Source organism: Pistacia vera, unplaced genomic scaffold (assembly GCF_008641045.1).
Source record: "Pistacia vera cultivar Batoury unplaced genomic scaffold, PisVer_v2 Contig1040, whole genome shotgun sequence".
NCBI lineage: Eukaryota > Viridiplantae > Streptophyta > Magnoliopsida > Sapindales > Anacardiaceae > Pistacia > Pistacia vera.
The window spans coordinates 196,698-223,140 of NW_022195072.1; the positions used below are offsets into that span (position 1 = coordinate 196,698).

General features: G+C 32.7%; 1 protein-coding gene and 2 pseudogenes across 1 annotated transcript; all 3 read right to left on the reverse strand.

The window, feature by feature from the left end:
* Positions 1 to 3,889: 3,889 nt before the first annotated feature.
* Positions 3,890 to 5,122, reverse strand: LOC116126539 (annotated as a pseudogene).
* Positions 5,123 to 7,448: 2,326 nt separating this feature from the next.
* On the reverse strand, positions 7,449 to 10,377 carry LOC116126674 (laccase-7-like). The gene is made up of 6 exons (XM_031412356.1): positions 10,187 to 10,377; positions 9,938 to 10,089; positions 9,314 to 9,558; positions 9,071 to 9,199; positions 8,032 to 8,979; positions 7,449 to 7,803 (listed from the first exon to the last, which is right to left on the reverse strand). The coding sequence occupies exons 1-6, from the start codon at positions 10,280 to 10,282 to the stop codon at positions 7,673 to 7,675; spliced, it is 1,701 nt and encodes a 566-aa protein (XP_031268216.1). The 5' UTR covers positions 10,283 to 10,377; the 3' UTR covers positions 7,449 to 7,672.
* An 8,939-nt stretch (positions 10,378 to 19,316) lies between these two features.
* On the reverse strand, positions 19,317 to 26,415 carry LOC116126549 (annotated as a pseudogene).
* Between the last annotated feature and the right edge of the window lie 28 nt (positions 26,416 to 26,443).

The following is a 26,443-nucleotide window of genomic DNA, read 5'->3' on the forward strand; positions in this document are numbered from 1 at the left end:
GGAGTGTGAAGCAATTCCAGGGGTTGTACACTAAATGGGGTATCAAAAACTTCATTGACTTGAATACATTTTCAGATCCTCTTAATGGATACCTTATGGATGATTCTTGTGTTTTTGGTGCTGAGGTTTTTGTTGTCAAAAGTACATTCAAAGGGGATCAATTATCACTGATGAAGAACTATGACTCTCTCTACCATCATGGAAAATTGAGGAATTTTCAACTTTATGAGTCAGAATCATTTGGATGCTATGATTGGTATATATAGTTGCTTTCATGTGGAACTTGAGTTGTGTTAATTTACTTCACACACCATAGAAATTACAGTAGAAGTTATTATTGAATTGCAGGAATGTTAGACTCTACCAAAATGGGCAAGGGCAACAGTATTTCACTATATCTAAATATGTTTGGATCAAGTGTTCCCCAAGATACGAAATTGTTAATTAAATTTGCTTTGTGTGTCAAAGACCATGGGTATAGAAAACACGTCAATTTTTTGAAATAAAATATTTTGTATTGTACGAAATTGTTACATGCACATACATCAATTGATTTTCTGTAATTTCTGATATTTATACAAATTTTAAATGCAAATTTCTGCATTTTTTTTATCAAGACTATAAATTCTTGTGCTTTAATATTTTTTCTTCTTGTTATAAGTGCTTGCATTTTTAATATAAATTTTGTTCTTTAACTACTTTCTTTTCATCTTTCCTGCAGCTCAATCCATAATCCCTCAGAGAAGTCACTGACGTGGGGTTTCCGAAGAATCACGGCATTAGAAAAACTCAAGAATTCAAAAAAAGGTTTCTTGGTTGATGACACTGTCATTATTGAAGTTGAAGTTAAATGGGTTGGAGTTGTCACAAAATGGTCGACTTAATTCTTTGTCATAAACATCATTGTGCTTCATCTATGACTTACATTTCTCTACCTTCTTTTGTTTCTATGGGATTTATATAATTTACATCATTCTTATTTGGCTTTATAATTAGCATAAGTACATATAGCTAGAGTTCTTTTATTTTCACTAGAAGTTCTTATTCTATATATCTTGTGTATAAGTTAGCTCACTACTGGACTGATATAATGTTGAGTCCTGGTCTATTCTCTAATACACACCCCACCCTCTCAATGTGGCCAACCACCACCTGCCAGCTTTTCTACAAATATATTTCTTAAAAGCTTGTAAATTGTCCTTGTTTTATTGGAATTGTTGATTTTGTTGCCTTAATTCAAGAAATTAAATAAATGTACTCATTTATTAATTAGATGTCGTTAACCTCAACTAGAGCCGAACCTAAGGCAAATGACCTACCCTTATGGAATTTATATTTGTATATGTCTTTTATTAAAAACAATAGAGATGAGCGATTTTAGGTACCTTGCATTTTTCGAGGGAACCGAAACCGGAACCGCACAGTCTAGGTTCCCAAAAAAAGAAACCGAAACTGCATAATGTAGGTTCTTAAATTCAAGGAACCCAAACCTAAAATGTAGGTTCTGGTTCCTTTCTCAGGTACCCTATAAAAAATCAATTATTGCTTATTAGTTTAAAAAATGACAAAAATACTATAAAAGTTTACAAATACACCTCTAACAAATTTTGATTACTCCTTCATTTGTGTCTAATGTGACTCATAAATCCTCTAATCTCTAAGCAATACTTGAATTAAATCAATTCATCACAATTCACATAAAATTCCAAGCAAAACCAAAACAAAAACAGTTAATTAAATTAATTAAACAATCATACTATAAATCTATAATTTAATATTATAATTAATTAAATTTCTAATAATTTAATTAAGTATTGTACTAATGTTTATAATGAAATATTATAATTAATTAAGTAATCATACTATAAATCTATAATATAATATTATAATTAATTAAGTAATCATACTATAAATCTATAATATAATGTTATAATTAATTAAATTTTTAATTATTTAATTAAGTAATGTACTAATATAGTAAATTACTAATATTTATAATATAATGTTATAAATTTATAATTAATTAAGTAATTATTTAATTATAATGTAATGTTTTAATTAATTAAATTTCTAATCATTTAATTAAATATTATACTAATGTTTATAATAGAATGTTATAATTAATTAAGTAATCATTTAATTAAGTAATCATACTATAAGTTTATAATGTAGTGCTATAATTAATTAAATGTAGGTATTGTGCTAATATAGTAAATTACTAATGTTTATAATATAACATCATAATTAATTAAATAATCATTTCATTATGTAATACTATAATTAATTATGTAATTATACTATGATGTAATATTATAATGAATTAAGTAATCATACTATAAATCTTTAATATAATATTATAATTAATTAAATTTCTAATCATTTAATTAAATATTGTATTAATGTTTATTATAGAATGTTATAATTAATTAAGTAATCATACTATAAATTTATAATATAATGTTATAATTAAATGATTTATAATCATTTAATTAAGTATTGTACTAATATAGTAAATTACTAATGTTTATAATATAATATCGTAATTAGTTAAGTAATCATTTCATTATGTAATGTTATAATTAATTACGTAATCATACTATAATATAATGTTATAATGAATTAAGTAATCATACTATAAATCTTTAATGTAATATTATAATTAATTAAATTTTTTATCGTTTAATTAAGTATTATATTAATGTTTATAATGGAATGTTATAATTAATTAAATAATAATTTATTTAGAATGTAATGTTGTAATTAATTAAGTAATCATACTATAAATTTATAATGTAATGTCATAATTAATTAAATTCTTAATTATTTAATTAATTAACGTACTAAATTATAATTAATTACTAATGTAATGTTATAAATTTATAATTAATTAAGTAGCCGTTTAACTATAATGTAATGTTATAATTGATTAAGTAATCATTTAACTTGTAATGTATTAATGTTTATCAATTTATTTTATATAATTAATTAATTACTAATTTATTACAGATATACTTAAAACTTGATAATTGTAGTAAATAACTAAATATTATATTATTATTCAATCAAATATACTATTATATTAAAAAGTAATTCTTTTAGTAACATTAAAATATTTTTAATTGGTTTTAATTCCAATTATACACTTAATTAATTAAAACTTTAATATTCATATATTTTAATTTATTAAAGTTTTTTATATGGTGTAGTTTATAAGTAATAAGTATATTATATATTTATTTAATCAGGTTATTATAAAAATTTAGCTTTTTCCATTTTAATTTTTATGTATGTAAAATTACAATAGACCCCTCATTCTTCACAGATATTTTTTCAGCCCAGGTTCCAAAACAGGGTACCTGCTACAAGTTCTTTTTTCCAAGTTTTGATTTCTCCACATGTAGGAGCCGGAACCAAAACCGCACAGTGTCGGTTCCAAAAAAAGGAACTGAAACCTATCTACATAGTATTGGTTTCGGGTAGGTTCCAATTCCGATTCTAACTGCTACTAGTATTCACCCCTAATAAATAATTTACATATAAAGTTATAATCCCAAATTTGTATACCTATATGACGGTAGAGTTGGTAGAGTATATGTGAATTAATGATCTATCAACTCAATTAGCATACAGGTTCAGATATGTGTAACATTACTCGTCTATTTAAGTTAGCCTCAAAAGAATTTGAATCCTAAGAATATCTACGAGTACTTTGGGTAATGTCGTCTTTCCTAACATTCCATCTCAACTTTCGTGTGTTTAAGTGATGTAGCATTCCATATATTTAATCATGTAATTTTACCACTTAGATATCAATTTAAGATCAATGCCTCTTCACTAATTGGACCAAGAATTATATCCATATACCATTAGCCTTTTAAAGCTTTACTGATCAATAAACTTTATCACCTGTCGATTGCTTTCGAGGAAAATTAAGTTGAAGCCTAGCAACTTTCGCAATGGCCTCGTTTTCTTCTGGGGTCCCACTTTCAAGGAAAGCTCCAACAATCTTTCCATCTTTGATCCAATAGATTCTGAACCTACGCTGAGGTGATGCAGGATTATTGTCCCCAAATACCGCGGCCTCACTACCATTGTCACCATAGAATTTCCATGAGAGATCAAAGGAACGAGAAGAGAAAAATGGAACATCGTCATATTCCTCTACCGTTTTGCCTTCGTCGCTTGCCTTGATGGCCTTTGCAGCCTGCTCAGTTGATTTGCGAGCATGGTCGACATGTTCAATTATTCTCATCTCATTATTGTACAAGTTCAGAGGGAAAGTAGGCGCATCTCCCACAACATACACATCAGGAACACTTGTTTTGAAAAATTCATCAGTCTTCATCCCAACTTTGTTCTCTTCAACCTGCCCCTTTAATAATGCTGTTACAGGTCTAACTCAAATACCAACAACAACAATGTCGGCTTCCAGCACCCTGCCATCCTTTAGTTTTACTTCTCTGACATCTCCATTAGAGTCAGCCTCAAACTCAACAGCAACTGTTCTCCAATAGACGTTAATACTTTTATTAGCATAATAACCTTCATAGAATGCTGCAATACTAGCAGTAAAGAGCTGAGGCATGCACCATAGTTCAGGAAAAACCATGCTAACATCAAAATTATTGACCCGTAAAGCTGCACTTGCTTCAAGACGAATGTATCCTCCCTCAACAACCACAGCTTTCCCATTTTTATTTGCTTTAATTGCTTCAACCAACTTATCAGCATCAACAATTTCTCTTAAGTATAAGATATTTTTTGCATTGGGTCCTCGCAGACCAAAATCTGATAACCTTTTAACTGTGGAACCAGTTGCAATAATTAAAATTTTATACTTGAAGACTTTCCCAGATGCACTAACAAGCGTCTTGGAAGCAAGATCTACTTGGATAATTTCTGTACCGAGGAACAACACAGACATGGAAACCTGGAGGCTAGCAGGTCCCTCTAGTAAAAGATATTCCTAGCTAAGTGTGGGACGCTCGTTTGGAGCCACCGCTTCTTTGGAGATGATTGTAAGCTCTCCTGGCTTAACACCCTGCTTGGCAAACTCCCTTGCTGCATATCCCGCCGCCACACCACCGCCAGTGATCACATACCTGAGTTGTTTTTCTGCCATTTGTTTCGTAAAATTTAAACATCCGAAAAACATCCATAAACCGTTTTAAGAGTAAAAAAAAAGCATTAAAAGTGTAGAAAAATATTTTTTCTTCGCTTTCGTTAACTTTCATCCCTCTATGCGAATACTATCTTCAAAATCGTTTCATCCAAACTCTATTTTTTCAATAAGCTCTTAAGTTAGGCAGTGCAGACCAGCATTCTCTAGCAGCGTAATATTTTTCTTGTTTTTATCATGGGCGTCTGAATCCACATCAGTAGCCCTACAATTAAACAGGAAACTGATTTCATCGTTAAAATAGATGACATTTCTCAACTCAAAACATAAAATTNTTATCCTAAAATTTTATTAATAAGGGGTAAAATTGTAACAAAAAAAGATTACCAAGTAATCATATTACCTTCTATATTACCAATAGTAACTACTATTGGTATTAGAAGATTACCGAAATCTTATATTACTTGACAACCAAACGTAGTAATCAAGTAATATAGGATGACATTACCTCAGTAATCTCCTATAATTCCTAACCAAACACACCCTTAAAGTAAACGAGAGTCCATGTGTTTACTGGGAAAGGTATTGACATTTCTACTAATGCTAGCACTCCTTAGTCGGAGATGGATTTTCTTTTATTAGTGAAATTTTATCAAAACAAACTTTTATATATACATGGGTCAAACTATTTTAACAATTAGTCAATTCAATGGCTTAAAGCCGACTTGGCTGAGCGTATATATTGATGAAAAGAGTTTATTTAAATTCACACTTTTGAAATTTTTTTAGGTTGTTTGGTTACATCCAAAGTGCTTATAATATTTAAAAAAAATTTATTATACGGCTTATAGACTCTTTTTCAGCTTACATAAAGTGTTGAAATTTCAAGTATATTCTTATTATATTTTATAAATTTGAATTAGTTTATTCTTATATATTAAAGCCGTTTTGTAAACTAATATTAGAAAATTCTTTTGCATTTTTCTAATAAAAGAACTCACAAAGTTAAAAACTATAATTTTATACTCTACTTCAATATGCTTTACTTCTATAAGCTCTATTTGAATAAACTATACCAAATGGACCATAAGTTTCATTAAAACTCTTTAAAACTTTTACAATAGTTATTATTTTTTTAAAATTTAAATTTAAAAATTAAAATACGGATTTTGAGGACACAACTAGAGGTGAGCGGTTCCGGGTACCCTACATTTTCTGGGGGAACCAGAACCGGAACCGCACAGTGCAGGTTTCCAAAAAAAGGAACTAGAACTAGAACTGCACAATGCAGGTTCTTTAATTCAAGGAACCGGAACCTAAAATGCAGGTTCCGGTTCCTTTCCAGGGTACCCTGTAAAAAATAATTACCCCCCTATTAGTTTAAAAAATAGCAAAAACACCTTATAAGTTTACAAATACACCCCTAACAAATTTTCATTATTCATTCATTTGTGTCCATCCAAGATTGAATTTGAAGCATCAACGGGGAAGAGCGAACTGCAATGAATTAAGCAAGCCTAAGCCTTCTTGGGCAAGCCCATTTTGAAATGCAATTAATGATCTATTTTCTTTGATGATAAATAAATCACATTATTGAGTTTCTGATGACGAAATTAGTATTACACGATTAATTATATTTCCCAAACATAAAAAGCAATTGCGTAGTACTCCACATCTATTGAATAAAAAAAATAACAAAAAGAATCAAATCAAATCTCTCTACACTCAGATTTGGTAATTGAATTGGCATTTTTCAAATCAAAATATAGGACTTGGCGTGATTCAATATCAACATCAAGCAACACAAATGGTCATTTTCATTCAGTCTAATGGGCATTATTGCATGGCAGATTGGCAGTCAATTCAATTACATTGAAATTTATGTGATGCCATTCTGCAATCATACTGTAATTAGAATTTAGAAAATGACAACTCTACACTTTTTCTCACAATCCTTGCTCAATTAGTCTGCTTTTTGTTGAACTGTTGATGCTGTATTTTGAAAATAAGAACAAGACTATTGCAGTGATTACTCTTGAAATTGTAGTTTTAACTATAAAAAATCAATTACAAAATATATATATTTGTTACTTTGCAAATTATATTTGTCAAAATAATAATAATAATAACAAAAATAAAATAAAAAAACACGCCTGTTCTTGTTTTATTAAATCACCCAACTAATTAATTTTTTTATGGCAACTCACTGACTTGATTCTTGAAGATAACATAAAGAGAATTAAAAGCTCTAAAAAGGTACGGTAAGAGCAGCAGGATTGGGGTGTACAATAATAGACTGGAAAACTTATAAATAAAGAACATATATATATTAAGAAAACAATATTATTACATTGAAATATATATAAAAAAATGGACTTGATACATCACAGTTGACAAGAATGGAGGACTAAATTATTACATCGAAAATCTTCCGAACTGAAACAAATTATGAATTGAAAACTAGACAAATACAAAATAAACAATCAACAAAAGTAATGATTTGAGAAAACAATCGGAGCCTCATATTGTTTTGTATGTGAAACAATAATACAACTAACACTGGGGTAGATCCGCCGGCGGTGGAGGCAACCTAGTCGACGGAGTCGGTCCATTTTCAACTACAAAAGCTGTGGCCAAACCCCACGGCAAGTGAACGTCCAAATGGCAGTGCATGAACCAAACACCTGTATAAAGTTCAGTGACAAAACAAGAAAAATATTAAGTAAAAAGTCAGTCTGAAGACATCTTCTGCTTCCTAATTTGCTTAATGTTTAAAAAATCTTATGCCTGTTGGACTATCGCTTTCAGATCAGAGTATCATGCACGCATTATATTTAATCTAAAATAAATACCCACCAACCAATTTAGAGAAATTACCATGCACAGAACGTAACTTAAGAAAATTAATTAACCTGGATTATTTGCGGTGAATCTGATGACAGCCCAGCCTCCAACTGGCACGGCTATGGTGTTACGCCTTTGTGGGTTGACGAGATTGTATTTTTTACTATCTCTCGTTTTGTTATAGTTTCCAAACCCTTGGGCCAATACGTAAAAGTCGAAACCATGAAGGTGCATGGGATGATTCTCGGTTGTGATTAAAGCCGTGTTTTGGAAGACCATCTCCACCGTCGAATTGAACTTGATTTTCTTGACCTTTGTTACCTTGGGTGCAAACAGTAGTGACGTGGCATTGTTGAAGCTGCTGTTTGTGAAGTCAAACGTAACAGGTGGCTTGTTGGGGAAATCAGTGGTGTACACTCCGTTCACATTGTAAAAGAAGGCTTGCAACATTGACAAACTTGTTGGGAGCTGGAACGATTGATTGTTCATACTGGCAGAGAATCGTTGACCGTTTTGACCTTGACAAGTGGCGTTTGTTCCACAAGGTTCAAGCGACAATCCGACGGTAACAAACATATGCTCGTCCACATGACGTGGCACGGGCACCCAGTGGGGGCATCCTTCTAAACTGGTTAAGTTACTGTAGAATCTGTGAGCAGTCGGCGTGTCATTGAAAGCTGGAAGGACAGGCATGATCGGAGTTGCTGTGTTTGAGCCTTCATATTCGATGATGCCTGTGGTGGTGGTGTTGTCAAAGGAGAGTGGCGCACTGGCATAAGCATGAGCCGCCATGTAATAAGAGCCCACTGGTTGGTTGGCCTTGAGGAGGACATCGGTGGTCTGGCCGGGGGCAATGACCACAACATCAGTGACCTTTGGTGTTGTGTAGCCAGCGTCGACGGCCACCACTGTCAGATTGTGATTAGCTATCTTGAAGAAGAGCTGGTTATTGAGTGCAGCGTTGATTATACGCAATAGATAGGTCTTTCCTTGTTGGACTTCGAGCTTGTATGTTCCTGATGATTAATAAGACCAAAGAGTGAACCATATCAGACAGTAAATTAAAGAAAATGTACCATTATAAAGCTTAATATATTATACACTTACGATTTTTAGAGCATGGATAGAGGTCTCCGGGCCTTCCGTTAATTGTGAAAGCATCGGAATTATTAGGACCTCCACCAGTGGCGAGGGCCTGGTTCTCAACATCGACAACATTAGCATTCCACCACTCACCTGCAATCACGTTAATTAATCAAATAATTAGGGAATGGCTTGTAAATTACAGTATCAACTCCAATTGTTAGTAGATTTAATTAAAAATTAATTTGGAGAGTTAAAGGTATATACCCAGTAAGATGGGAACTTCCTTGTGAGGTTTAGGGAATGGATAGGCTTGACCAGATCTTGGGCGAATGATAAGGGCGCCATAGACAGTAGCACGGAGCCATGAGACGTGAGCATGCCACCATAGTGTTCCCTCCTGGTTGATGATTTTAAATTTGTAGGTGTATTTACCTCCAGGTGTTATTGGACATTGAGTTACCATACTAGGTCCATCTGCCCAGCCACTCAGTATTTGAAATATTCCATGCCTACATAAACATAAATTTCATGATATATCAGATTTATTATTATTGAATTGGAAGAATTCAAACATGAAGATGATGAAGATTTTTCTGCTGTCAATGTAACGTAACATCATTGTTTTTGTTTACAATATAGTGATTACACCTATAGTATTAAAATGTGTATGCATTAATGAAGTTTCTTCTCTAGACAATTTAGATATTCGTCGAAGAAAATAAGAATTAATCAAGAAAAAGCAAAGCAAGAATTTCAGAATGAGGATAAAAAACTAGTTGGAAGATTTGGGGGGAAAAAGTCATGAAGTTGTTATATTGCCAAAGTCAAAACGATTTAAAAAATAGTATAATGAAATTGATTTTTGCTTCGCGTATAAGGGTTAATTACCAGTGAATGGTAAGGTTATAGGGTGACTTGTTGAAGACATGAACAATAACAGTGTCACCCTCATGAACGCGTATCGTTGGGCCAGGGAGACTTCCGTTCACTGCTGTTATTACTTGCTGGTTGCATAACCTTCCGATAGTCAAGTTTTGCACCTGATATATCAAACCAGTAAACACTGTTATTATCTAAATGCTCGTTGTCAAATTAGTTATATTCTAAAGAAAACTAAGGAGAGAAAATGAAGTCTACATGAAATGTGTGCTCCACGATTGCGGCAGAAGCCATTGAAGAACAAACCAAGAGCACAAAAGCTGCACATACTAGCAATAGCATAGAACGTGCCATGCTGAAAATTAAGAAGAACGAAGACACTTAAGAAAAGAGGGTTTAAGAAACAATGAAGAGAAAATAGGAAATGCCTGAGTTGGAATGAAGACACAAAGAGAATGGCAAGCTCTATTTATAAGAACAAAATTTGAGGGTCAACTTCCACAACGTACGTCCAACGCTTACTTTGTCAGACAAAAAATTTCCTCCAAAATCCCAACTGCTATATCTACACGGAAATTAATATTAATATAAAAAAGCAAAGCCTTTGCATGTACATTTCGATTCAGTTGCGTAATGAACTAGTCCAAAGGCGAATTTGGGCCGATTCCTATAAGGATTAAAATTGAACAAGCAATTCAGGAGTTAGTAGGAATTTCGTTATCTAACAGCTTTGGTTTGGTAATCAAAGTATGCTTAGACTACAACTACTTAGTCAGATTTGAGTTCTTCAAGCAAACTAGCTAATCTAGGCCTTTTGAATTCGTAATTCTGACAATGACATTATATATTTATATGCTATCCTTTAATTATTCCCTTCTTTGTCAGCTAATTATCTTGTACGTACATTTTTCCATTAATAAATGACTTAAATTCATATTTATTTTTCTTATGTTAATATCGTCTAGCTGTTTTTGTAAGACATCCAAGGAACAAGCACTAACTAGGACTGACAATATTTTGGTCCCAATCATTAATTAGAACGTAATGGCCGCATTTCAAGCGGTCGGCCATGTGCCAACACCCGAATTATTCAATTTACAGGTTGAATTAAATTGAAGAAAAAAATTGTAGCTAATTGGAAATTAACATTCAAATCATCACCACCAATAACAGTCAATCCATCAATGGAATTGTTTAATCCAATAAAAAACAATCTGATGACCAAATTGTCAATGATCACAAGCTGTAGCATGTTATATATTACATGTTTGCTGATTGCTGTAGGTCCTTAAATGACAAATGATGAGAATAAATTACAGAAAACTTTAAGTATGTATATATATATATATATATATATATATATTTGTCTTTGAAAGTGATGGAAAACAATTTAGCATAACATTCTAANTCGGAGGAGTCTCAGCACGGGTCATCTCAGCCACCACAATCTACGTTTATCGCCCGAGAAGTCGGATTATGGAGATGGGTATCTCTCCGAAGATCTTGAATGTGGCCGCCGACCGAGAGAAGGTTCGTAAGTTTATTTTGTTTTTAATGTAATGTGTATGTTTAGTTGAAGTTATTTTTAAGGTAATTAAAAGAGTATTTTAATGTTAAAAACTCTTTAAAAATATTATTTATTTGTATTGTTTAGTTTAATTATCTCATGAAATATTAAATAAATTAACTTAGCTTGTCCTTGTGAGGTCAATGAGAGAAAGTATATACATCTTGTTCTTTGTAAACTTCTTTATGTCCCAAGTTTGCCATAAAATTAAGGCCGAACGACTTGTGCATACCCAAGATTTGCCATAACGATAAGTTGATACCCAAAAAGTTTTAAAACGACAAATAGATACCTTCCGTCATATTCGGTTAGTGATTTCTGTTTATTAATAGTAAAAAGACTAAAATGCCCTTTAAAGTTTGAATTTTAGTTTTTTATAAATTTAAAAATTTCTAAAAACCCCCTAGGTTTACAAATTTAACTAAATACTCCAATATATAAAATTTTTGTAAAATAACAAAAATACCCCCACCACCCGCAGTGCCAGATTCTGGCCGGAAAGTTACGTTACGACACAGACCCATCAGATCTGTGTCGTAACGTGCCGATCTTGCCTTTTCCGGCTAGATCTGGCCGAAAAAGGCCAGATTTAGTCGTCGATGCCGCAGATGGAGTTTTGCGGCGTCGACGGCCAGATTTAGCCGTAGATCTGGCCTTTTCCGACCAGTTCAGCCACGGATCTGGCCGGAAAAAGCCAGATCGACGCGTTACGACACAGATCCGACGGGTCTGTGTCGTAATGCAACTTTCCGGCCAGATTCCGGCGGTGGTGGCCGGAATCTGGCACTGTGGGCAGCAGGGGTGTTTTTGTTATTTTACAAAAAATTTATATATTGGGTTATTAAGTTAAATTTGTAAACCTATGGGGTTTTTTAGAAATTTTTAAATTTATAAAAAACTAAAATTCAAACTTTTAAGGGCATTTTAGTCTTTTCACTATTAATAAACAGAAATCATTAACAGAACATGACGGAAGGTACCTATTTGTCGTTTCAAAACTTTTTAGGTACCAATTTATCTTTACGGCAAACCTTGAGTATGTATAAGTCGTTCTCCCTAAAATTAATATAGGCTTTGTAATTTCAAAAACATAATTGACTAAAACATAGATGAATTTCATAGAAAATGCACGTGCAAAATGAGAATACATGCTTATATTTGTGATATAAGACTTCTTTGAAGAAACCCTAACTACCTTTAGCCCTTGTTCACGCCACCTTTACCCCATTTTCTCTCAATTTTCTTCACTCAATTTCAAAGGGAAATCATAGGATTTGGCTTGGATTTTTGGAGATTTTCAATCCTAAGCATCTAAGGTAAGATTCTAGCAAAATGAGTGTGATTAAACTTTAAAGTTTTAAATTCTTATCGTTTTTATATGATCTAGGCCCAAGAGGAAGATAGTTTTTAGCAAAAGGAAGTGATCTCACTTATTCAAGGTAAGTAAACCCTAATTTTAGCCGTTGATTTGAGCAAGACTTTTGTTGAATGAATTTTTGAATGTTTGTATATGATGGTATGAGAGAATTATTGGCTATTTTTTGTTTAATGATGCATAATTTCCAGCCATGAGAAGTTGTTTATGCTATGTGTTGAATTGTTGGAATTATGGAAGAATTAGTGATGAAATTTTGGAAGTGTAGAGATTGTTGAACTTGGCCAGGTTTGATACTAAAGTTAGTGAGTTTTGCTCACAATTTGGTGAATTAGAGAGTTGTGGAAGAGTAGCCAACATGGTAGTTGCATGTGCATATGAAGTGTTTGATGAAAATCTAAAGAGAAATGCTGTGCAGTTGGCTAAACTAATGAAGAAAGGGTTAGAGAAAGACAAGAACTAAAGTGAAAGATCATGTTTGGGCTTAACCAAGTGTAAATGTTAATATTAAGAGTGCATATTGTTATGCCAAATTTAATATATACTGGTCATGTTGTTCATGAGAGAAATGACCCTTAGTGCTTGGTTCTAGTCTACTTGAACCTTTACTACTTTTTGAATAGCACATGAAAGTATTAGAGAGAAGTTGCAAGTTAAAGCATTATTTGATATGGTAATTGTGATAGTAGAGAATCGTAGAATAAGTCAGACATACCATTTGCCATATGAATTTGCAAGTTTGTATATGTGAATTTGAAAAGCATATTAAGAATGGGCTTGATCATGCATATATTTTGCACATGATATATATGCTAGCCTTGATTTAGTAAATGAGAATATGAAAAATATGTTAAAGGAATATGAAAGAAATGTTAGCAAGGAATGAGAAAGAAAGAAAGAAAATGACTAATAATTTTCTTTTAAGTTAACATGCAAGTTATATTTTTCTCATTTACTAAAGAATGCAGTGTAATTTCCATAGCTTGGAAATTTATGTGAAATGTGCATAGTATCTCTTTCTATTCTCTTTCTACACATACTATGTTATAGGTTTTGCGATGGGGAACCCGTGAGTGACAGAGATGCTCACATACATGTTCCACGAGCGAGCAGCATTAGCAGAGAGATACAATATTTTACAGTCTGTCAGTAGTGTATGTGTATACAGATTGTACCCAGCAGAGCATACCTACATGCACGTTGCCACGAGCGAAGCGACCACAACAGAGATATATAGTACTTGTATAGTCTGTCAGCAGTGCTGTAGATGAGGATTGTACCTACTCACATGGCCAAGGTTTTAATCCATGCATCATCTAGTTTGATTGGCAAACCAGAATAGAAGAAAGAAAAGAAGAGATACAACATAAGAGATAGAAAACAGAAAACGAAAAGAAAGAAAGTTCTTTTCTCAGGAAAGTTTATTATTCTTCATATGTATTATCACTTTACGTGATTCAGTATTTCTTATGGGCTCGACGATGTACAATTTTATTCATTGTCTTTGCATGTTTATAAGTAGCAAATCAGAATATCGAAAAGAATGCAGAATATTATCAAAGAATAAAGTGAGAAAGAAAAAACAAACATGAGTAACGGAGGAAGAACAGTAGTACAGTTTGGTTTACTTACTAAGCATAGTGCTCACTCTGTTATTTTATTATTTGCAGGAACTAGATGATTTACAACGCGGTGGACGTCAAGAAGTGGAGGTTTTGGCAGCACTGTTCAAGATTACTTTGTGCTTACTAAAGTAATTTGTATTTTGTGTATATATTTATATGAATTAAATTAGAATTTTTGATTTTACATTATGTATAGATGTTTATAAAGTTATTTACTGGATTTTATCATATATTTTCTCAAAGAATTACTACTATATGTATTTACATTGTCTACAGTCCAGAATAAGATCCATTTCTTTAATTGGAGTGTAATAAAAGGTGCTAATTTAACAAGTAATGGGAGTCCTCTTATTCCGTTGATTTGAAGAGCAATAGATTAGATGGGTAACCTTTTAGGAGAACATATCAAGACACACTTTGGCCATTACTCAACATGGCTGCAGAAATGAAAATAGCTTTTGCAATTTTAGTTGGAAACAACTCCATCACAAATGAGATACAAGCACCTCTAAATCATGTCCCACCCAAAATCACCTGCATTTCAGTCATTAATTAGTATTATAATTATGTGGCTAAAAACAGACTCTATGAATAGCTAGATGGTGTATGTCGTTGTTAAACATAAGTTAAAGTTTTTATCTTTACAACATAGAAAGATAGAACGAACATTTTTCTTCATTTCCTAGCTTGTTTCAGAACTCAATAAGGTTGATGTATTGTCCTAGACTTGTAATTGTGTTTATAATCACGAGTTTGCTCAAGAACCTGCTAAGTCATCAAATCCACTTTAAATCCAGTTTCTTCTACAAGTGTCATTGTCTGTATCCAACACCAGGCACCAAAACCATCTCCATGAACAAGGAGAATGGTTGGTTTCCAATGACTCCATCTTCAGTTCCAATGAAAATAAGTAACTGGTCAAGTCTCCAAGAGGCAGATATTATATATCAGAGCAACTGTGGAAGGGGACTCTTTCTTTGACTTATCATTCCCCACTTTTTGGAAAATACAAAGGCATGTCAATTGCGATTCAAGTTTTCTGCTATATTAATTATGCTTACAATGAGAAACTAGTAACAACTTCAGAAAAAAATTATGTCCCAGTGAAATCAAACTTAGCTAAAAGCTATTAGGGGTTAGAAAAGGATAGTTATTGGTAGGGGTGTTAAAAAAAAATGCAAAAAACCGAACCGAACCCAAACCGAAAAACCGGTTTGAAAAATTAAAAAAACCGAATTTCTGGTTCGAGAAAAATAAAAAGAGGTTACCGAAACTAGTTTTTTGAACCGGTTATATATATATATATATATATATATATATATATATTATATATATATATATATATATTATATATAAATATATATTAATACAATAAAATAATAATTATATATTAAATAAAAAAATATAATATTTTAATGTATTGTTAGTAGTGGTAAATGGATATATAATGTTTAATTTTTATTTGGATATGTATTATTTATATTTACAATTTAATTTAGGAAAAAATAAAAAAAAATAAGTTTTTAAAAAAAGGGAAAATCGGTTAACTGCTTTTTTTTTTAAGCGTTAACCAGTATTTCGGTTAACCAAAAACCGGTTTTTGTTCGGTTTCGTTCGGGAATTTTTCTAAACGAAAAACCGATTCGGTTCAAAAAATGGTTAACCGCTTTTGAACACCCCTAGTTTTGGAGTGTGCTGAACGGAACTTCTTTTAAACGTTGCTTCTTTGAACCAGAAGGCGCATATATATTGGAATGTGATTTGTTGTTGAGATAGAACGACCATTTATGTGGTGACCACCAAACAAAAGAGCTGCGGCAAGAGCTTGTTCAACTATCGAACAATCTTGATCGATAACTTTAGGCTTCCGTCTTCTCTTGTTGTCATTGAACGGAAGATGGCAAAATAGGTCTTGTATTGAAAGAAGTTAAGAAAATGCAAAGGCAGAATGCATACTTCTTGGAGGCTTTCGTAGGAACCCTCATCATCTTCTTCATCAAAGTTACACAACATATTGTGTTTCCTATTTAATCTGCATGAGAAAGTTCACACAAGTTGAAGTATTACAAAGAGAAATCAATCAAATGACATTAATGTATATATGCCGTATGTGGTGGTGTAGTATAAACATATTATGACCTAGCGCCTTAGCCGAATTTCGATTGGGTTTACGCTTAAATCCCCTTGTGAATTGATTACTCTAGGAGTTGGACTATCCTACAAGTTAAGCTAAATCGGGTTCCACCCACTAGCTCTCCCAAATAGATTAGAATCTCATTTACTTTCACGTCAATCAAATCCAAAATCTATTTTGAAGTGGTAACCCTAATCTAATACAGAAATTCTGAAGGCTTCTTTCTAACTACCAAATAGGACTAGAGTCCTACTAGGACTCCAGCCTCCTTGGTTCACTATATAAACATGGGCAAAAGCCTCTCATTATTCATTCTGAAATCACCCATAGCTTTAGTTCCTATTCTTGCTCCCAAGAATACGGTTTTCCCCTTCGAAAGTTTAGTTCCGACTAACTTACCACCTTTAGCCACCGCAAGCTGTGCTTCAGCCACTTTGTGTTAGTCTAGCCCTAGCTGCATTGTTATGGTAAACCCTTCCCGCTCTCAGCCTTCACTAAATACCTTTAATCTTGCTAATTTGAGCGTCGGAGTGCCTACGACAGACACCACATTGGTGTCACCCAAGCCTTCATGTTCCATTTCCCTCTTTGTAGGTTTATCATTGTTAGTGACTCACTTCTTACAAAATCTATCCTTTTCGAATTAACTGCAAATTTTACCATCTACAATGATCCATTAGCACCGTGAACATGAATTTTGGATTTAATAAATTCATAATTATAGATCCAAAGGGTCAAAAATTGAAGAGCAGTGAGGTTCAAACAAATACCTTTTTTTTTTTTTTTTTAAATAACATTTAAAACTCATAGTCATCCCTTTAAATTGCTTAAAAAAAATCAACGGTTACTTTTCACCCCTCCATGATTTAAACTTTTCGTTAAATCCAAATATGATTTTTCATACCAATTTGTACTTAACAGTAGTTGTTGTTGATGGAGAGTAAAAAAATATAAAATATATATTCAGAATTAAAATCTTAGTTTCGAAACATAAAAGAAAAAAAAATTGAATATATAAATATTTACCATTTTAAATTGTCAATGATTCTTCACAATCATAGATGAAATAAAATAATGATCTAATTCTAATTTCAAAAAATTAAGAAAATAGAGGTAAAGAAAAAACATATTTAAGTCTAAAGGGTATTTTGGTATTAATGGGGTTTGAAAAGAGATTTTAAAATATTAACGGGTGTCCTTAACAATGGGGGTTCATGACGGCCAAGTGTCGTCCAAGAAATTCCAGGAAACTACTGATCAAGAAAAGAAAAAGAAATATATATCTTACGGCCTAGTCTCGTCCAAGAAATTCCAGAAACTACTGTATCAAGAAAGAAAAAGAAATATAAATACATACTTCCAAAAACTTGGTAAGAAAAACACGGATCATATATATATGCAGACGCTAGCTTAAACATGCTTGTTCTTTTTATTTCGAAATCCAAACCAAAATCCAGTCCCACCCTATGTCCCGAGGGTGCTGGAATTGCGGCCAGAATGGTCACAGTTCGCAGACTTGCCCCAACAGCGACTTTAAGCTCTCGGGATTCGGGTTGGTTTGCTTATAATGTATTTTTTACCACCCTCTGAGATCAATTAATATTTAATTCATCTATTTTATTTTTAAAGTATTAAAAACACCAATGACATTAATGTTTAAGTCACTCACATCTCAAATGTTTGAAAAATTATCCTCGCCTCACATTTTGAAGAATTATCCAATACCTTCCATTTTAGCCATTAGTTGACATATTCTAACATATAGTGTATATTAAAGTGTTCGTATTTTGTGTACATTCTAATAAATAATTAAATGTTTTCAATTAAATAGGCAGATGTCAAGGTTTCAAATGGGTTAAAAAAAAAAAAAAAAAAAAAAAAAAACTAGAGTTGACATATATGTATACATTTTAGTTAGTCCCCATCCAAATAATGACTTAATGATACTTTCTTACTCACAGATTTTTAAAATATCATTTTACTATCCAAATTTATATTTCGGTGGCGAACAGACAACAAATTTAGTTCAGGCTATTAGAGCTTTTGAAGAGTGGAGCCGATGAGTCTTTTGGTGGTGGAAGGTTGGATTTTACTGGTTAGGATTAATCGGAATTTGACTTGGGAGGGGTGGCTACGCAAACCCTAATCACTCGATTGTCAGAGATTGACAAGGTCGACGGCAGTAGGGTTTGAGGGGTTTTGGTGAGCGATGATCGGAGAAGAGAATGGTGATGATATGAGATTGCAACGATGTCGGAATCAGAAATGAAATATAAATTTGGGTAATAAAATTGTATTTTAAAAGTCTGATAGTGGGAAATTTTCATTAAGCAATTATTTGGGTGGTAAAAAGTCGTTTACTCTTTTAATTAAATATTTTTTGGTAATTAAAAACCATGGCAAAGTCGTTTTACAACTTTTTCTAGTTAGAATGTATACATTTGTAGAGAGATAGAATATCATTATCAGCTACTTAACTTTATAAACAAATGTCATTTATCAAGTTTTGTAATTCTCCTTAATTATATGTTTAAGAGGATTGTTAACGACAGTCATTAACTCTTTTCAAGATATATATATATATATACACACTTTAATACGTGACACATTAAGACTACCCGCGATTGTAGCTAGCAATCCTGGATTAACAATTAGGTATATGTAGCTTGGACCTCTAAACCCTGGCTTCAGGGGAGAGGAATATTTGATATCTTTAGTAATATCCTGTGAAGTGCCTATGGCCTTGAGAAAAATGGTGCATGATCAGAGCCTTTAAGCTGGAAAACCTTTTCTGGAGGATTTGAGTTTATCATTGTATCCTATAAACACACTGGAATCGCAAAATCCTCCAGTGTTTTTACATAAAACCGCCAGATGAAGCCATAGTTGCTATCAGTAAGAGACAGGTTCTCTACAACTAGTGCAAATGGGACTGCTCTCACTGATACTGATGCTAATGCAACATCCTAGAAATTAACATACCAAGTGCGTTTGTTTAGTTATTTTGAGTAGTATTTTTGAAATATTATTGTGAAGTTGAGTTGGGTTATTATTTTGAGAATAAGATTTGAAAAAAATGTGTTTGGTAGAGTATTTAGTTGGGTTATTATTACGAGAATATGATTGATGTTTGGTAAAGTATTTAGAATAGTATATTAGAGTTTAATAAATTGTAGAAAAATTGTTTGGTATATTTTTTTATAAAGGATTTATTGATAGAATTCTTTGTGGGGGAGAGAGGGTGACCGTGGCCATACCTGCTAGCCTCGGTTTGTCGAAGAAAACCGAAAGATGGTGGTGTTTCTTGAGTCTTAAGCCACAGAATAACGTGTTTTTGGGTGGTGCTTTTGAATGCAGGTAGAAGAGGGTGTTATGGTGGTTGTAACATGGAAGAGGTGGTGGTTTCTGTTGTAATTTTTGAAGAAGAAATTTGGAAGAAGGTGGCGGTCGTTGGTTCTGATCTTTGAAGAAGAAGGTGGAAGTCGTGTTATATGAAGGTGGAGGCCGTAGATAAACTGAAGGAGAGAAAAGAAGAAAGAAGGAAAAAAAAAAAAAAAAAACTACAATGCCGCCGAAATCATATTAGTCAGGATTCAAATTTTCAAAATTTGATTCCCTGAATAATGTGTCAAACGCGTATTTTAAAAATCTGACCAAAATAATTAATAGAATACTGAACCAAACTTTGGCCTACTTTGAACTACTGGAAACGTACCTTAGCTGAACTTTGATTGAACAAGTAGTCTCTCAACAATGTTTTGTCAAGATCAATAGAAGTTGGAGGTTTATCCTTCCCATTGGCACACACAAATAGTTTAGCTTGTTGCATCAGAATATTTGAACCTGTCTGTAACACCCAGATCAAGGTATGCAATTTTATTTATGCCCTAATACCCTTAGTTGGATTTCTTTGAAGTTACCTTAGACAAGTGTGAAGGAAATTCCTTAAAACTTCATTAGGGTTAAAATGGTCTTTTCACTCATAATTAGATGAAAAAGTGGGAAGTGAAAGGAAGCAAAATAATGTGAAGAAGATAATAAAAATGAGGGTATTTTGGTAATTGACTAAAGGACATAGATGAAATTTCATAGAAAATGCACGTGCAAAATGAGAATACATGCTTATATTATTTGATATAAGACTTCATTTGAAGAAACCCTAACATACCTTTAGCCCTTGTTCACGCCACCTTTACCCCATTTTCTCTCAATTTTCTTCACTCAATTTCAAAGGGAAATCATAGGATTTGGCTTGGATTTTTGGAGATTTTCAATCCTAAAGCATCCTAAGGTAAGATTCTAGCAAAATGAGTGTGATTAAACTTTAAAGTTTTAAATTCTTATCGTTTTTATATGATCTAGGCCCAAGAGGAAGATAGTTTTTAGCAAAAGGAAGTGATCTCACTTATTCAAGGTAAGTAAACCCTAATTTTAGCCTTGATTTGAGCAAGACTTTTGTTGAATGAATTTTTGAATGTTTGTATATGATGGTATGAGAGAATTATTGGCTATTTTTTATGTTTAATGATGCATAATTTCCAGCCATGAGAAGTGTTGTATGCTATGTGTTGAATTGTTGGAATTATGGAAGAATTAGTGATGAAATTTTGGAAGTGTAGAGATTGTTGAACTTGGCCAGGTTTGATACTAAAGTTAGTGAGTTTTTGGCTCACAATTTGGTGGAATTAGAGAGTTGTGGAAGAGTAGCCAACATGGTAGTTGCATGTGCATATGAAGTGTTTGATGAAAATCTAAAGAGAAAATGCATGCATGAGTTGGCTAAACCCTAATGAAGAAAGGGTTAGAGAAAGACAAGAACTAAAGTAGAAAGATCATGTTTGGGCTTAACCAAGTGTAAATGTTAATATTTAAGAGTGCATATTGTTATGCCAAAATTTAATATATCACTTGGTCATGTTGTTCCATGAGAGAAATGACCCTTAGTGCTTGGTTCTAGCTACTTGAACCTTTACTACTTTTTGAATAGCACATGAAAGTATTAGAGAAGAAGTTGCAAGTTAAAGCATTATTTTGATATGGTAATTGTGATAGTAGAGAATCGTAGAATAAGTCATGACATACCATTATGCCATAATGAATTTGCAAGTTTGTATATGTGAATTTGAAAAGCATATTAAAGAATGGGCTTGATCATGCATATATTTTGCACATGATATATATGCATAGCCTTGATTTAGTAAATGAGAATATGAAAGAATATGTTAGCAAGGAATATGAAAGAATATGTTAGCAAGGAATGAGAAAGAAAGAAAAGAAAATGACTAATAATTTTCTTTTAAGTTAACATGCAAGTATGTATATTTTCTCATTTACTAAAGAATGCAAGTGTAGAATTTCCATAGCTTGGAAATTTATGTTGAAATGTGCATAGTATCTCTTTCTATTCTCTTTCTACAGCATACTATGTTATAAGGTTTTTGCGATGGGGAACCCGTGAGTGACAGAGATGCTCACATACATGTTGCCACGAGCGAGCAGCATTAGCAGAGAGATACAATATTTGTACAGTCTGTCAGTAGTGTATGTGTATACAGATTGTACCCAGCAGAGCATACCTACATGCACGTTGCCACGAGCGAGCGACCACAACAGAGAGATATAGTACTTGTATAGTCTGTCAGCAGTGCATGTAGATGAGGATTGTACCTACTCACATGGCCAAGGTTTTAAATCCATGCATCAATCTAGTTTGATTGGCAAACCAGAATAGAAGAAAGAAAAGAAAGAGATACAACATAAGAGATAGAAAACAGAAAACAGAAAAGAAAAGAAAGTTCTTTTCTCAGGAAAGTTTATTATTCTTCATATGTATTATGCTACTTACGTGATTCAGTATTTCTTATGTGCTCGACGATGTACAATTTTATTCATTGTCTTTGCATGTTTATAAGTAGCAAATCAGAATATCAGAAAAGAATGCAGAATATTATCAAAGAATAAAGTGAGAAAAGAAAAATCAAAACATGAGTAACGGAGGAAGAACAGTAGTACAGTTTGGTTTACTTACTAAGCAATTAGTGCTCACTCTGTTATTTTATTATTTTGCAGGAACTAGATGATTTACAACCGGGTGGGACGTCAAGAAGTGGAGGAGTTTGGCAGCACTGTTCAAGATTACTTTGTGCTTACTAAAGTATATTTGTATTTTGTGTATATATTTATATGAATTAAAATTAGAATTTTTGGATTTTACATTATGTATAGATGTTTATAAAAGTTATTTACTGGATTTTATCATATATTTTCTCAAAGAATTACTAACTATATAGTATATTACATTGTCTGACAGTCCAGAAATAAGATCCATTTCTTTAAATTGGAAGTGTAATAAAAGGTGCTAATTTAACAAGTAAAATGTGGAGTCCTCTTATTCCGTTGATTTGAAGAGCAATAGATTAGATGGGTAACCTTTTAGGAGAACATATCAAGAGCACTTTGGCCATTACTCAACATGGCTGCAGAAATGAAAATAGCTTTTGCAATTTTAGTTGGAAACAACTCCATCACAAATGAGATACAAGCACCTCTAAAATCATGTCCCACCAAAATCACCTGCATTTCAGTCATTAATTAGTATTATAGATTATGTGGCTAAAAACAGACTCTAGGAATAGCTAGATGGTGTATGTTGTTGTTAAACATAAGTTAAAGTTTTTATCTTTACAACATAGAAAGATAGAACGAACCTTTTCTTTGTTTCCTAGCTTGTTGCAGAACTCAATAAGAGGTTTGACGTATTGTTCTATACTTGTAATGGTGTTTATATCACATGAGTTTGCTCCAGAACCTGCTAAGTCAATCACATCCACTTTAAATCCAGTTTCTTCTAAAAGTGTCATTGTCTTGTACCAACACTAGGCACCAAAGCCACCTTCATGAACAAGGATGAAATGGTTGGTTTCCAATGACTCCATCTTCAGTTCCTAATGAAAATAAGTAACTGGTCAAGTCTCAAAGAGGCAAATATATATATCAGAGCAACTGTGGAAGGGGACTCTTTCTTTGACTTATCATTCCCCTTACCTTTTTGGAAAATACAAAGGCATGTCAATTGTGATTCAAGTTTTCTGCTATATTAATTATGTCTTACAATGAGAAACTAGTAACAACTTCAAGAAAAAATTATGTCCCAGTGAAATCAAACTTAGCTAAAAGCTATTTTAGGGGTTAGAAAAGGATAGTTATTGGTAGGGGTGTTAAAAAAAATGCAAAAACCGAACCGAACAAACCGAAAAACCGGTTTGAAAAATTAAAAAAACCGAATTCTGTTCGAGAAAAAATAAAAAGAGGTTAACCGAAACTAGTTTTTTGAACCGGTTAATATATAAATATATATATATATATTATATATATATATATATATAATATATTATATATATATATATATATTATTTAAATAACAATAAAATAATAATTATATATTAATAAAATAATATATTTTTAATGTATTGTTAGTAGTGGTAAATGGATATATATGAATGTTTAATTTTTATTTGGATATGTATTATTTATATTTACATTTATTTAGGAAAAATAAAAAAAATAATTTTTATAAAAAAGGGAAAATCGGTTAACTGCTTTTTTTTTAAGCGGTTAACCAGTATTTCGGTTAACCAAAAACCGGTTTTTCTGTTCGGTTTCGGTTCGGGAATTTTTCTAAACCGAAAAACCGATTCGGTTCAAAAAAATGGTTAACCGCTTTTGAACACCCCTAGTTATTGGACAGTTGACTGGAACTGGAACTTCTTTTAAAACGTTGCTTCTTGAACCAGAAGGCGCATATATTTGGAATTGATTGTTGTTGGATAGAACGACCATTTATGGGTGACCACCAAACAAAGAGCTGCGCAAGAGCTTGTTCAACTATCGAACAATCTTGATCGATAACTTTAGGCTTCCGTCTTCTCTTGTTGTCATTGGAACGGAAGATGGCAAAATAGGTCTTGTATTGAAAGAAGTTAAGAAATGCAAAGGGCAGAATGCATACTTCTTGGAGGCTTTCGTAGGAACCTCATCATCTTCTTCACAAAGTTACACAACATATTGTGTTTCCTATTTAATCTGCATGAGAAAGTTCACACAAGTTAAGTATTACAAGGAAATCAATCAAATGACATTAATGTATTATGCCGTATGTGGGTGGTGTAGTATAACATATTATGACCTAGCGCCTTAGCCGAATTTCGATTGGGTTTACGCTTAAATCCACCTTGTGAATTGATTACTCTATGAGTTGGACTATCCTACAAGTTAAGCTAAATCGGGTTCCAGCCCACTAGCTCTCCCAAAATAGGAATTAGAATCTCATTTACTTTCACGTCAATCAAGATCCAAATCTTATTTGAAGTGGTAACCCTAATCTAATACAGGAAATTCTGAAGGCTTCATTTCTAACTACCAAATAGACTTAGAGTCCACTAGACCCAGCCTCCTTGGTTCACTATATAAACATGGGCAAAAGCCTCTCATTTATCATTCTGAAATCACCCATGCTTTAGTTCCTAAATTCTTGCTCCCAAGAATAACGGTTTTCCCTTCGTAAAGTTTAGTTCCGACTACTTTACCACCTTTAGCCACCGCAAAGCTGTGCTTCAGCCACTTTGTGTTAGTCTAGCCCTAGCTGCATTGTTATGGTAAACCCTTCCCGCTCTCAGCCTTCACTAAATACCTTTAATCTTGCTAATTTGAGCGTCGGAGTGCCTACGACAGACACCACATTGTGTCACCCAAGCCTTCATGTCCTTTCCCTCTTGTGTAGGTTTACAGATTGTTAGTGACTCACTTCTTACAAAATCTATCCTTTTCGAATTAACTGCAAATTTTACCATCTACAATGATCCATAGCACCGTGAACATGAATTTAGTGATTTAATAATTCATAATTATAGATCCAAAGGGTCAAAAATTGAAGAGCACGTGAGGTTCAAACAAATACCTTTTTTTTTTTTTTTTTAAATAACATTTAAAACTCATAGTTCTCCCTTTAAATTGCTTAAAAAATCAACGGTTACTTTTCACCCCTCCATTGAATTTAAACTTTTCGTTAAATCCAAATATGATTTTTCATACCAATTTTGTACTTAACGTAGTTGTTGGTTGATGGAAGAGTATAAAAAATATAAAATATTATTCAGTATTAAAATCTTGAGTTTACGAAACATAAAAGAAAAAAAAAATTGAATATATAAATATTTACCATTTTATAATTGTCAATGATTCTTCACAATCATAGATGAAATAAAATAGGAGATGATCTAATTCTAAATTTCAAAAAATTAAGAAAATAGAGGTAAAGAAAAAACATATTAAGTCTAAAGGTAATTTGGTATTAATTGGGGTTTGAAAAGAGATTTTAAAATATAACAGGGTGTCCTTAACAATGGGGGTCATGACGGCCAAGTGTCGTCCAAGAAATTCCAAGAACTACTGTATCAAGAAAAGAAAAGAAATATAGTATATCTTACGGCCTAGCTCGTCCAAGAAATTCCAGGAAACTACTGTATCAAGAAAAGAAAAAGAAATATAATACATACTTCCAGAAACTTTGGTAAGAAAAACACGATCATATATATATGCAGACCTAGCTTAAAACATGCTTGGTTCTTTTTATTTCGAAATCCAAACCAAAATCCAGTCCCACCCTAGTTCCCGAGGGTGCTGGAATTGCGGCCAGAATGGTCCCAGTTCGCAGACTTGCCCCAACAGCGACTTTAAGCTCTCGGGGATTCGGGTTGGTTTGCTTCGGAGAGTCTCAGCACGGGTCATCTCCCACCACAATCTACGTTTATCGCCC